The following is a 13673-nucleotide window of genomic DNA, read 5'->3' as shown; positions in this document are numbered from 1 at the left end:
CGGACCCCGGGGCCCCGGCCTCTCCGCTGCCAGGCCCTTCTACACCCGGATGCTGCCAAACGCCGCGACGGGGTGGCCCTGCGGGCCCGGCCAACTTCTCCAAGGCCCACGCTAAGCAGGGGTGGTGAGGGCCCAGTGCCAGGCGAGGACGCCGCCCGGCCTCCTCCTCCTGCTTGACGGGACTACTGTGCCCCCACCCAAATGGCCCGCCCTGGCCAAGGCCACGCTCACTTTCTCTGTGGTGATGTTGGTCTCCGCATCGTGGCGCTTCTGGGTGAAGATGATGTTGAAGACGGCATGGGACCGGCTGCTGGTCTCATTCATGTTCGTGGCCGCCACGGTCCTGGGGGAGCAGAAGCCACGTGTGGTTACCCATCACCCTGTGGTCGGGCCTGAGAGTTGCTCCCGGTGCCAGCCGGCTGCAGCGGGTCGCAGGGCATCGGGGCATCTGGGGCTGCCCTGCCCAGCCTGGTGGTGACCGTGCCTCCTGTCACACCCGCTGGGCCACCAGCTCCAGCCTGGCACTCAGGTGCTGTGACAGGGGCCAGCAGAGCCCGGGCAGCACTGAGGAAACTGGGAGGCGGCCCTGTTGGGGCACGATGTGGAAAGGCCCCGCCCAGGAGGGAAAGCAGGCGCCCACCTCTGTCCCTTTAGTCCGGTCTGGGCAGGGCTGGCAGCAGGCCCCTGGGGGGGCAGAGCCCAAGGCAGCCTGAGGGGGGCTGCGGGGCCGGTCCCAGGGCCGCCAACCTGCAGGGACCTCAGATGTCTCCCGGGCGGGGCTCGCTGTGTGACAGCCCACGGCGCGGACAGGCCCCGTCAGAACAGCGCCCCTACGGGGCTCTGACGCACATGAGGACGTTCACCCCGGGGGAGTCCCGGGGCAGCGGAAGGGGGGACCGGTTCCGTGAGCAGCTGGGCAGACGTCCCCGGGCAGGGCAGCCAGTGGCCGTGGCCCGCAGTGCCAACGGCTGACCCTGCCCCGATGGCCCCGCCCCGTGTCCCCTCCAGAGGGCTGCTCGTTCTCCGAGAGGGCAGGGCCGGGCCTCACAGCCTCCTGACCACTGAGCCCGACGGGGCAGCTGCCCACAGGGAAGGACCCCGGGAGCCCCATCGATGATGGTGTCCCTCCAGATCACCCCCTCTAGGAGGAGCAGCCCCTGTGGAGGTGACATCGCTCCACGGTACGGGGGTGGGGGGGGTGATCTGGATGCCCCCTCAGGCTGGCATGTGCCCTGGATGGCCTCAGGCCCACAGGCTCCACCCCTCCAGGGGTGCTGGACAGACCCCACGGGGAGACTGACAGGCGCCCCGAGGAGCAGGCCTTCCTCCGAGGGACTGGCAGCGGTGGGGTGGTGAGGTAGAGAAGGGGGAGGGACGAGCCACCCGGCACTCACCTGGCCTTGTTCCCGGAGTCCATGAGGTCCTGGATGTCATTGTAGGAGGTGACGGCCAGCTTGGAGAGGTCCTCCACGTACGGCCCCAGCAGCGGGTGCTCTCGCACACGCAGGTTGCCCTTGTTCTTGGGGTTCAGGAGGTCACGGACGCGTTCGCAATAAATCTCCATGTAGCTGACCTGCGGGCAGAGACACACCATCGGGGGCGCCACCAGGGACCCCCAAGGTGCAGGCGCAGGGCCGTTAACAGGGACTCAGGATAGGGGGCCACCTGCCGGTAGGGGAGGCCTGAAAGGAACCCCGGCCCGTGTGAGCCGTGAGTCAGGGGTGTGAGCCCATTGGCTGGTCTTCCCCCACCCACGGTCGTTCTGGGGCTCGTCTGCCGTGGACACACTGGGGCTTCCGTGGCCACGGCACAGCCGGGTTCAGCAGCGCAGAGACATCTGTCCCTGCCCCTGGCCCAGAGCAGCTTAGTGAGCACTCGCTGAGCCGAGGCCGCCCCTCGCCCCTCTGTGCCCGGCGCCACACGCGCGAGGGAGGGACGAGCTAAGGGCACAGGCCGGTGGTGGGGACTCGCTTTAACCCAGGAGAGCCCTGGGGCCCCGGCTGTGCTGGAAGAACGGACGCCCGGGGAACCCTACCTCCACGGAGTAGGACATGTTGTCGTTGGTCGTGTCGTTGATGCGGGAGAACAGGTCTTCACAGAGCTACGGGCCGAGGACACCCCGTCAGATTACGGGGGCAGTGGGGCTGTTCCCGGGGCCTGCCCCCGGGGTGCTGCGGGCAGGCCCAGGCCAGAGACTGCTCTCCGGGCCCCTCTTGCTCCCTAACAGCCCATCTCAAAGGCACTGAGAAGGCCCACAGCCAACGAGCAGCTGTCCAGCTTAAGTCACGGAGTCCCCACGGACGACCTCTGATCCTTTCCTACACTCTTCACGCCGCCCTTGTCTCCACAGGTGGGTTCGGGTCCCCCATGCTACAGGCTACCCGGCTCTCTCTCCCGCCCTGACCAGCTCAAGCGCTGGCCAGCTCAGATCCAGAGGGTCCCCGCTGTGCCTGAGCATCCGCGTCTCAGCCTTCAGTTAACCAAAGGCCACCCCTTGTCCCAGGCCCCTCTCCCTGTCCTCCACCGGCCTCCACGGCCCCCAGGGGAAAGGTCAGCACGCCAACGGCACTCTCAACTGCCCTGTCTTACGGACGTGACCCGGGGGGCACTGCCAGGGCTCTGCCCCTCCCCGGGCCCCCCATCGCAGGGTCAGGGGCTCCAGCCTCTTCACAGCAGGCCCACCCCGTGCCCTCCCCCCTTCTCAGTTAACTTTCTCCTCTGGCTCCCCTCTGAGGGCCTCCCCACCTGGGCTCCTGCAGCCCCCCCCCCAGCCGGGGCGCGTGCCTGGGCTCCTGCACCCCCCCCCAGCCGGGGCGCGTGCCTGGGCTCCTGCAGCCCCCCACCCAGCCGGGGCGCGTGCCTGGGCTCCTGCACCCCCCCCCCCCAGCCGGGGCGCGTGCCTGCGGGATGATGCCCTGCTGCTCCTTCTCCTGCTTGCCCATCATGGTGTAGGACTTGCCGGCCCCGGTCTGCCCGTAGGCGAAGATGCACACGTTGTAGCCCTCGAAGGCGTGCTGCAGCATCTCCTCGCCGATGTCCCGGTACACCTGCTTCTGGGACGCGTAGTTGATGTCCTCCGGCTGCGGGACAAGGGGGGCGTGGCTGTAGGGGCGGGGCGCGCCGAGCACCCGCCCGGCAGCGGGAGGCCTCCCACTGGGGAGGGACACGGCCCCGCACGGCCGCAGACGCCCTGGGAGGGGGCCGGATCCTGCCTGGCAGGAGGGGACGGGTGCGCTGGCGGGGCAGAAGGGCCCTGCAGCGGAGGGAACTGCATGTGTGAAGGCTCAGAGGCAGGAGCATGTGACAGAAGACTCAAAATCAAGGCTGGGATGGCGGCCTTGGGAATGAGGAGAGGCAGGGCTGGAGGAGTGGGGCCTGGAGGCCCCGGGGACCCACAGGTCGGGTGACAGCATCCAGACGCTCTCCCAACAGAGGGTTACTTTGGGCAGGTCCGGGGGTTGCCCTCACCATGCCTGTCACTGCTCAGGGTGACCCTGACAGCACAAGGGGACTTGGGAAGATGGGCCCCTCCCCCCGGGCAGCTGCTGCTGGCCCCTTCCCCGAGCCTCGCACCTGTCCCGCCCTCCCCTGCCCGCCCAGCAGCCCTGACAGGTCATGAGCTCAGAGAGGTCAAGGGACTGGTTAAGGCCCACACGGCAAGCGTCCACCCCACTGCAGCCCACGCCCTGGCCCCCAGCCCCGGGCTTACCGAGGTGTGTGACCAGTAGGAATAGTCGAAGCTGAAGCTTTTGGGTGTCTCCTTGGGCTGTTTGGGGTTGATGATGGCTGCAGGGAGGGCAGGCATGGCAGTTAATGCTGTGCCGGGGGAAAGGCGACTACGTGGTCCATGCCCACCAGAGAGGCACCCAGGCAGGCGGTGGGTCCCCAGAGAAGCCATGTCTGCCCCTCCCTCTGTTTGGTGGACCCTGCCGCCCACAAATTCCCCCTGAGGGCACCCAGAGTAGTTCCCTCCTGTGACACTGTGTCAGACGGGGAGCCCACAGCCTACCCTCGCCCCACCCCCCTGGGTCTTTCCCCATCTGCCCTGCACACACATGGCCGGGGCATCCCGCAGGGTCGCGCCCTGCTTCCTCAGGGCCGTCGTTCCCATGTGGCTCCTGCGTGTGCTGTGTGCCGCCCTGACTGTCCCCGTGGGGGCGCCCCATCGCAGGGCTCCACCGCCCGCTCTTCCGGGCCTGTACTCAGGGGCCCCAGGGTGCTGTCCTGTGCACGCCGCCCCCCCCCCCCCAGCAGGCCGCACCCTGGGCTGGCCAGAGGCAGCACTAGGAACGGAGCCACGAAGCGTGCTGGTGCCGGCACACCTCAGCCAGGGCCTGCTAGGCGTGTCGGGGGCCCCGGCCCCAGGCTGCAAGTCCCCTGCCCCTCGCTGTCCCCCAGGCCCTGGAGCCAGCAGGTGACACGTGGTCGGTGGTCAGGCCGGAGGGAGCGAGGCCCCACTCCCATCAAGGCCCCCCACCTGCCGCCTGCTAGAACACCACCTGAGCCTGCAAGGTCTGTGTGGCGCGCCAGAGGACCCTGAGTCCTGTGTCCTTGCGGGCAGGCCCCAGGCCAACTTGCTGTGGCTCCCTGCCCTGCTCCTGGCCCTGGCACCCCAGGAGCCCCCCTTCCAAGGCTGACCTGGCTTTGGGAGCCAGACCCCAGGCGTGAGGAGTTCTGGGAGACGACCGGCAGCTTGAGGAAGCCGGCAGGAAGGGACAGGTGACCAACCACCCCAGCGCTGTCCTCGGGGCCTTGAGGGGGTCATGCCCATGTCGCCTCCAGGAGCAAGGCTACGGAGAGCAAGCTGCCCTGCTTCCCACTCCTGCTGGGACCTGGGGACACGGCCCCCAGAACCCCAGGCGCAGATAATGCCGGCGCCGTGGAAACCACAATCACAGCCCCCCCCCCCCCCCTCACCGAGTGAAGTGCGAGGCTCATGAAGCGAGGGGCCCAGTCCCCTTCGCTCCTCACCGCCCTGCCCTGCGGGCCTGGCCCTCCTCACTGCTCCCATCCCAGGTCCTCGGACAGGCCCGCCCCCTGCCCCCCCGGCTCCCAGGCTCGGGCCCCCTGGCCCACTCTCCCAGCCCAGGCCGGCTCCCCCACCCCCTATCATCCCGGCCCACTCCCCTCTGTCCTGCATGACACTTGCCCAGTCCCGGTGCCGACCTGGCTCTGACCACGTCCTGGTTCTGGGGTGTTCGCCGTATGCCTCTCACGGACTGTGAGCTCCCCTGGGGGCCTCCCGGGGACAGAGCACAGGAGCACTCAAGGAAGACTGGGCGGGCAGGGGACAGCCAGCAGCCAGGGACCAAGGGCAGGGAGCGGGCCGCGAGGAGAATCTGCCCTGAGGACCACCCCGCAGAGGTGCTCTGGCCCGCAGGACATGCTTGTCGTCTGCCCCGTGTCCCCGTGTGGGTCCCGTGGTGCCATGAGAAATGCCCTGTCACTACAGATGCCACCTGAGCTCCACACAGTCAGATCAGAGGCCAGGGTCCACCGGGGCGGCCTGGCACCCAGCCCCCCGCCGGCCCCCAACACCCAGCCTGGCATACTGCCCCTTGCCTCCAGACTGGCACTCAGCCCCCCGCCCCCAGCCTGGCACATAGCCCCCTACACCCAGCCTGGCACCCAGCCCCCAGCACCCAGCCTGGAACACTGCCCCCCGCCCCCAGCCTGGCACCCAGCCCCCCGGACCCAGCCTGGCACACTGCCCCTTGCCCCCAGCCTAGCACACCGCCTCCCGCACCCAGGCTCCCACATGCCCAGACAGTCCAATTGGAAGCCAGGGTCCACCACGGCCTGGCTGGCACCCAGCATCCCCACACCCAGACTGGCATACCACCCCTCACACCCAGCCTGGCACCCAGCCCCCCCACACCCAGACTGGCACACCACCCCCCACACCAAGCCTGGCACCCATTTCCCCGTACCCAGGCTGGCACACAGCACTCCCCACACCCAGCCCCCCGCACGTCCAGACAGTCAGATTGGAAGCCAGGCACACTGCCCCCCACACCCAGCCCCCCATATGCCCAAACACAGCCAATGTCACCAAAGAAAAAGCTTCCTTTGCCAGGGTCTTGAGTTTCTCCCTATACGGGATTGAGGAGGGAGGAGGGGTCCTCAGGGGCTCACAGCGGGGGCCGTGCTCCCGCCAGGCCCAGGGACTGGGGCCCCTCCACGAGCACACAGCACCGGGAGACCTGCCCGGGGTACACGAGGTGCAGGGGCCTGCAAGGGACAAAGGCATGAGCAGTGGGGGCCCGGCTTGGACAGGGAAGGGACGCGGGGGAGGCAGCAGCGGAACGGAAGCCGTTCTCTCTGTCTGAGTGTCCCCGCGACCTGGGGCCCCACGACCCGGTGTGTGCTGTGCGGGCTCCTTCCAGCCCAACGCTGACAACTTTTGTGAGCCTGTTGTTAAATTGCCGGTAGCTTGAAACTGGCCAAGAGGAGAATATTTATACTGTGTAAATCGGCCAACAGATGAGTGTGTGAGAGAGTGTGTAAGCGTGTGGGGGGTGTAAGCTAGTGTGTGTGTGTGTGTGTAAGTGTATATAAGCACGTGTGTGAAAGAGAGAGCATGAGAGCATGTGCACACAGTGAGCTGGTTTTCCCGCAGGGCCACTGCCCAAAATGCGCAGGATGCAGGAGGCGGCCCCCCCTTCGAGACACCTCAGGACCTCGGTGGGGTTTCAAGAAAGTGAGGTCCACACCCGGCCACTGGTGTTCCTCACGCACAGGACAGTTCACCCCCTCACCTCCTCCCGACCGACAAGGAGGCTCCTTGGCCATCTGATCTGGGCTCACAGCCGCCCTGCACCCCAGCCAGCCCCAGCCCCCCTGTGCCCTGCCTGCCCCCTATGTCCCGGCCAGCCCCCCTGTGCCCCGGCCAGCCCCCCTGTGCCCCAGCCTGCCCCCCCTGTGCCCCGGCCTGCCCCCCTGTGCCCCGGCCTGCCCCCCGCGCCTCGGCCAGGCCCCCGCGTCCCGGCCAGCGCCCCTGTGCCCCGGCCTGCCCCCTGTGTCCCGGCCAGCCCCCTGTGCCCCGCCTGCCCCGTGTCCCGGCCAGCCCCCCTGTGCCCCAGCCAGCTCCCTGAGCCCCGTCACTGTGCCCTTCTTGATTCTGTGAGGCATGACCCTTGTCCACGTGTGCAAGGCCCACCTCCCCAATGGAATGTCACCCCTGAGGGTGGTAAGAGCCTCTGCCCTGTTCCCCTGGGGCTCCGTGGGGAGAGTTCTTATTCCATGTAAATCAGCCAGCAGGTAGGTGAGTGTGTGAGCACGTGTGTGTGGCAGAGAGAGAGAGAACACATGCCTCATAAGCTCGTGCCCAGCACAAGCTTGCTGACAACGTGAAGGGGACCCCTGTATACTCTCCTCTCCCCACACAGCCACAGGTGACAAAAGCCCTCACAGAGCCTTGGTTTCCCCGTCCGTGCCTCATCCCAGTGGGGAAGCAAACGAGGTCACTGCTGTGACCCTGCAAGCGGAACGCCATGGTGACCCTATCGGGTAGTAGGTGTCGGGGAGAAGCATCTGCCCCAAGGCTCCCCCCGGGGCCAGTACTCTCACGGACAGGCCTGCAGCAGGGCCACTGCCTCCTCAGCCACAGCCGAGTTCCCTTCTGTGGCCTTCCATTCCCAGTCTCACTCTATTTGGGGCCTAGAACATTCTAGAACAGTCATGGCAAACAGGAGCTGACTTAGGTGAGTTAGGCGTTCACAATACCTGGGTCTGTACACAAGACTGATGGCAGACAAGGGCCTTTGGGAGAAAGACCACTATGAGCAGAGGAGAAGGGTCTAGAATGTTCCGGTGGCGTCCAGAATGCTGTGCATGCCTGAAGCCCGCCAGGATCAGCTTGCCGGCATCCAGGAGGAGGGCTGGGGGCGGGGAGGCCGAGCGGGGAGGCCCTGGGTACTTTACGCCGCCGTGACCTTGGTCCAGCCCCCTCTGCTCCACAAGCAGTGTCCCGGGTGAACAGTGTCCTCCCCACGCTCACATCCGCCTGGAACCCCAGAAAGCGACCCTGCTTGGAAACAGGGTCTTGGCAGATATAAATAGGATGAGATCATGCAGATTAGGGTGGGCCTAGTGATGAGTGTCCTTACAAGGAGAGAAAGCACGGACAGACAGACAGACACATGGGGAACAGGCCACATGAGGACAGAGGCAAGGCCAGGCCCCAGCAGCCCCACGGGAGGAGACAGGGGAATGATGCTCTCAGAGCCTCAGAGAGAGCCAGCCTTGTGGGCAGCCTGATCCCACACTTTCTGGGTTTCTGGGAAAATAATTTCCATCCCAGCTTATTTTTCCCGGGAAAACAAGTTTCCCCACCAGTGCAGAGGGTCTGGGGGTTCGGGCTGGTCTGCACTGGACGCAAGAGGCACTGAGATCCAGGCCCAGCCTTGTCTCCAGGGCCCTAGCGGTGCAGAGACAGGCCAATCCTGAGGATTCCTCTGCATAGAGAAGAGAGCAAACCCTCCCAGAAGTTTCTGTGTTCTTACGTAGAGCGGGGATGTGGGGGTACTCACAGGACCCCTGCGCTCCCGATTAACCTCCACCAGACCTACACGTGGGGAGGAAGCGTATGTTGCGTACAATTTGGCTGGCTCACAAAATTGCTAGATTTGGAATGTTCCAGTGAACAATATTGTCATCCAGGTGAGGAGTACAGGTTGACAAATGAAGTTCACTTCTAACTGCTTCTAATCTGTGCGTCACAATGGAGGTTCAAGGGGCAAATTTAGGGAACTGGCATCTCCCGTGCGCACCTAGTTTTGAGTTTCAAGAAATATGTCACCATCTGGGTGGGGTGGGACGGGGCGTGGGGGGACAGAGTGCCTCTTACCCTGACGCTCCAGGCTGGGCACCAGGAGCCGCTGGGCAGGCACGTGGCCAGAGCAGGCACCCAGCGCACTTACGGAGCCCACCTGGTATGTCGCTGGGGAAAGCGGCTCCCTGCTCCATACCTCCTCTGGCCTCGAGGCCTCAAGCCCCCGGGCCGACCCTCGGCTCATTGTCTAGGTCAGGGAGTCCCAGCGACCGGGCCCCCGCTGCCTGTGGTGGCCCCCCCAGCATCGGCGCCCTCTGCAGCTTGCTCCCCCGTCCACATTCTGTCCCGGGACCATCTCCCCGGAAAACCCTGGTCACCCGGACCCTCCCGTCAGGGTGTTTCCAGGGACCGAGCGGAGGCAACACCACTCGTGAGAGCCGCGACGAAACCCGGGGACCCCCACAACCTGCCCCCACGGATGCAGGGCCACAGGGCACCACCTCTCAACCACCTCCCCCACAGAGCCCAAAGGTGCGCAGAACATTCCCAGAGACGCCCAAGCCCAAACGCCCTCCGCAGGCCCTGAGTGCCCCTCCCCTTGGCCGGCCCCTCCCTCCAAACCTGGTGGCTGACAGGTGGGGCAGCGTTACGTGGGGACGCAGGGCACCCGAGGCCGGGCGAGGTGCTGAGTGAGCCACCGGGCCGAGCACACGGGTGACGGCCGCAGTCACTGCTTGAGGGCCCCTGGGGGCAAACTGCCCGGCTGAGCCCCGAAGTCTTGTTCCAAGTCAGCAGGTGTAGGGCAGGCTATCAATCGACGGGAGATAAAACCCAAACACAGGTGTGCTTTCCACGGGACCCTAAACAAGCCCCACGACCCCGCGTGTGGGAAGCAAGGGTGGGCGGTGGAGGGGGGGCTCCCAGGGGGCTGGCGACGCTCTGCTCAGGCTGAGGCCTCCGAGTTACGCACTCTGCTCTGCCCACGCGTCTGCAGGCACGCGGCAACTCAACGCCAGAGTTCCAACAAAAGAGCAAAGGACAGGCTCTGAGTGAATGCTCCCCAGATTCAGAATGCTCCCCCCAACTCGGGGGAAGTGCTCCCTGGACTCGGAGTGAGTGCTCCCCCAGATCCCAGCATCTGAGGGGGACACATCTGAGCGGGACGCTGGCACCCTATCCCCTGCTCTCCGCCCTGCAGACGCAGACCTCCTCCTCCTCAGGCGGCTCTGAGATGACTTACACTCGCAGACAAGGCCGAAGGCCAGACAGAGCCAATGGCGGGCAGCTGAAACAAGATGAGCACCAGTAACCCTGCCTGCTGGTTGGCAAGTGTGCCCCCAGAGTCATGTCCACCCTGAGCCTCAGAACATGACCTTATTTAGAAACAGGGTCGTTGAAGATATAATTAGTTGTTACGATGAGGTCGCACTGGCTTACGGTGGGTCCTAAATCCAGGATCAGTGGCGTTTTGTTTCGGTTTGGCTTTTAGTCAAAATATAGTGTAATATCGGCTTCAGGAGTAGAAATTCAGTGATTCGACCCGCATGTACGACACACCAGTTCTCATCCCAGCAAGTGTCCCCCGATGCCCATCCCCGCCCACCTCCCAAGGGACCTGTGTCCTCATATGAAGGTCACCTGCAGACGCCAGCTACAGGCCCGGATGGCCACACCAGCAGAACCGCAAGAGGCAGCCAGGAGCCTTCACGAGAAGCTCAGAGGCAGCACGGCCGTCAGTGCCTTGATCTCGGACACGGGCCTTCAGAACTGGGAGACGATACGTTCCTGTCGCTTCAGCCTCCCCGACCCCCGGGAACCAACGCACCGGCTGGACAAGGAGGGAGCTGGGGGCCAGAGCGGCTGCCGTGTCTCGGGCGAGACCCAGGACACGTGGCCCCGAGCGCCCAGCAGCCGGCGACAGTGCCGTCACAACCGGTACTCACTGGTGGTGCTTCCGGACATCTGGATGATGCACTTGGAGTCCCGGCTCATCTCCCTGGAATTGAAGGGGCGGACGCGCACCGCCACCTTCACCGAAGCGCCGGCCATCTCTCCGGCCTTTGTGGGTCACCCTCGGCGGCGTCAGGAGCCCTGGCGAGCGGGGAGACACCTTGGGAGGAAGAGAGACACGAATTAGAAACAACATCCAAAAGGCAGAACGGTATTTCTGGTTGGGGACTGAGCCATTTCCCTTCTGAAATCACACGAAATGACACCCACGTGGCTGCCAGGCCGCGGGGACACAGAGCTGGGTGGGGGGGTGGCTACGGATGCGAAATACCGTGAACTTTAGAGGGAAAGCAGGCAGAGTGAGTGGAGCATGGCTCAGCAAGCCTGGGAAATCTGGAGCCCAACAAGAAATAAGCCAGTTCCCTCCGAGGGACCTGGGAGGACTCTAGGTACCTCCGAAGGCTGGCGTCTGGGTGTTTGTGCCACGTCAGCATTACACCTGTTATGGGTTATGTCTGGTCGGAATTCCCGCGTTGACCTCCTAAACCCCCGGACCTCAGCACGTGACCTTATCCGGAGGTGGAGCCCTGGCAGATGTTAACTGGTTAAGATGAGGTCACACCGAGTCAGATGCGCCCCCGACCCGATACAGTGTCCTTGTAAAAGGAGAACTGGACACAGAAACACGAGGAGAGCGCTGTGTGGAGACAAAGGCGGATCTTGGGGTGCTGCATCTACAAGCTGAGGGCCGGCAGAGGAGACAGCAAGCACCAGAGGCTGGAAAGCCCAGAACAGTCTCCCTGAGGGCCTCAGAAGGAACCAGCCCTGTTCACACCTGGCCTCGGATTTCTGGCCTCCGGACCGGGAGACAGCGCATCTCTGTTCTCTGAGCCACTGGTCTGCGGAACTTTGTCACGGCAGCTTGGACAGGCCAGTGGAGACCCCTGGGCCCCCACCCTGCCCCTGCGGACATCCAGGCCCCTGCCCTCCACCGCCACCGGGCGGGAGGCCAGAGGCGCGGCGCACCCGCTGAAGGGGGCAGAAGGAAGTCTCCGAAATACCGGGCAGGGGGAGCCCCATGCAGGGTCCTTGGCTCGGGAACCCAGCCAGGACCACAGCCTCCAGCAAGAAACAGGCAGAAACAACCGGAAAACGAACACGACAGCAAAAAGTGCAGGGAACAGAAGGGAAGTATTTTCTTAATTCCTCGTAATTAATATTCTCAGAAAGAAAAGCTACTCCGCCCACGGGTAAGTGGAGAATGCTATTTTTAAAAGGACCATTTAATGAATAAGAGAGTTCTTAGAACGAAAACAGAAGCTTTAAAAGTTGGAATTAAGTAATTTTCCATGAAAGGGGAGAGACAAAATTTGAGGATCAACGAAAAGCAGCCTTTGAAGAGAGAATTCCAGAAAACCTCCCAGGACTGCCGGTCCTATCTCTGAGTCTGTCCACCCTGCCGGCCGTAAAAAGTCACACACCAGGCAAATATGACATTTCCCAAGCTCAGGGTCAAAGGGAAGATTCCATAAGCTTCCAGAGACACGACAGATCACAGAGCAGGAGAACCAGACTGGTGTCCGCATCTCTCCGGCCACGTGATGGTGAGAGACACTTCCAAACTGCTGAGGAACGGTGTCCTGCCACCTAGAATTCTACACTCAGTCACCTGCCAGTTGAGTGTGAGGAGAACAAAGACCCAGGTAGACTCTGGAAGATACCAGAATGTGTGCTTCGGCAAGTGAGGGAGGAAACTGGGGGTGTGAGGAAGATGCAGGTCCAGGCCCAGAGGATGGTGCAGGGGGTCCCAGGAGGACCCTGGGGCTGCCTCGAGGGGACATCCCCGATGGGAGGGGGACATCAGGGACGCCAGCGGGAGGGAGGCTGGGTCCAGGGTGGCTGTCAGAGCGTCACAGGGTTTGACGGGACAGCAGGGACGGCGCGTGTGGAGCAGCAGGGAAGGGTCCCACTGCGGCAAACACGAAGTTCTAACTCAGGAACCGCACAGGAGGGTGGCCGGACAGGGCCAGAGGGGCCGGGTGGGTGGGGGTCTCTGCCGCAGCTAAGCTACAGAGCAGCTGAGCCTCAGATTCGCTAAACCCATGGGCGCCCGGGGGCTCAGTCAGTTAAACGTCCGACTTCAGCTCAGGTCATGATCTCACCGTTTTGGGGTTCGAGCCCTGCGTCGGACTCTGTGCTGACAATGCAGAGCCTGCTTGGGATTCTCTCTCTCTCCCTCTCTCTCTGTTCCTCCCACACTCATGCTCTATCTCTCAAAATAAATAAACATTAAAAACAAAAAAAACCAGATTAACTAAATCCAGTAACCAAAGAAGTGGCCGTGTGAGCAGACCTGAGGAGACAGGAGAGCACATACCGGAAGCCACCGCGGGCGGCCGAGTGGGAGCCGTCCTCTGCCCTCTGCTCTCTGCCCTCTGCCCCTCGTGAGGAGCCTCAGCCCCGCTGCCTCGGGCACTACTTGTGCTACTTGGTGGCTGAGCAGAGTGGTGGCCCTGAGCCCGGCTGCTGGGGACGCACACGTCCCCACACGGCCAGCGGGCCCAGGGAAGCTCCCAGGGGGTCCCGGGAACAGAACTACTTCTGAGCATCTGTTTCCACAGAAAAATGCTGCCAGCAGGGTCTCCGAGGTGCCGCCCCTTCAGCGCGCCTGAACCCCCCCCCCCACCGCTCTCCGGGCCCCGGGCAGGGCGCCAGGACGAGGCGGCACCCAGCGACTGAGGCCCAGAACGAAGAGGGTCGGGCGGCCCGGGCAGCAGGATCCCCAGAGCCCCGGCGCCCTCGACTCGCACTCCTGAGCCCTGGCCCGGCCCGGCGGGCCCGCTGCCCTCCATCCCCACGGGAGCGAGTGCCGGGGAGGGGGTCCCCGCAGCGGGGGCATGGCAGCCCCAAGATGGGGATCCTCTTGGCATGAAAGTGCAACCCTCACATA

At 64.3% G+C, this 13673-nt stretch overlaps 1 protein-coding gene across 16 annotated transcripts in view; it reads right to left on the bottom strand.

The window, feature by feature from the left end:
• Nucleotides 1-10883, bottom strand: part of KIF1A (kinesin family member 1A) — a 69471-nt gene extending 58588 nt beyond the window's left edge. For all 16 annotated transcript variants that reach the window (XM_039228553.1, XM_039228554.1, XM_039228559.1 and 13 more), the window contains exons 1-6: nucleotides 10717-10883; nucleotides 3710-3786; nucleotides 2901-3080; nucleotides 2036-2101; nucleotides 1395-1573; nucleotides 232-343 (exon numbers count right to left, since the gene is read on the bottom strand). In XM_039228553.1, coding sequence (XP_039084484.1) covers nucleotides 232-343; nucleotides 1395-1573; nucleotides 2036-2101; nucleotides 2901-3080; nucleotides 3710-3786; nucleotides 10717-10822 — 720 coding nt within the window. In that variant the 5' untranslated portion in view covers nucleotides 10823-10883. The remainder of the gene's footprint in view (nucleotides 1-231; nucleotides 344-1394; nucleotides 1574-2035; nucleotides 2102-2900; nucleotides 3081-3709; nucleotides 3787-10716) is intronic.
• Between the last annotated feature and the right edge of the window lie 2790 nt (nucleotides 10884-13673).

This window comes from Hyaena hyaena, unplaced genomic scaffold (assembly GCF_003009895.1).
Source record: "Hyaena hyaena isolate Hyena2069 unplaced genomic scaffold, ASM300989v1 scaffold_31, whole genome shotgun sequence".
Lineage (NCBI taxonomy): Eukaryota > Metazoa > Chordata > Mammalia > Carnivora > Hyaenidae > Hyaena > Hyaena hyaena.
Note: the sequence above shows the minus strand (reverse complement) of the source record. Positions and strands in the feature narration are given on the sequence as shown.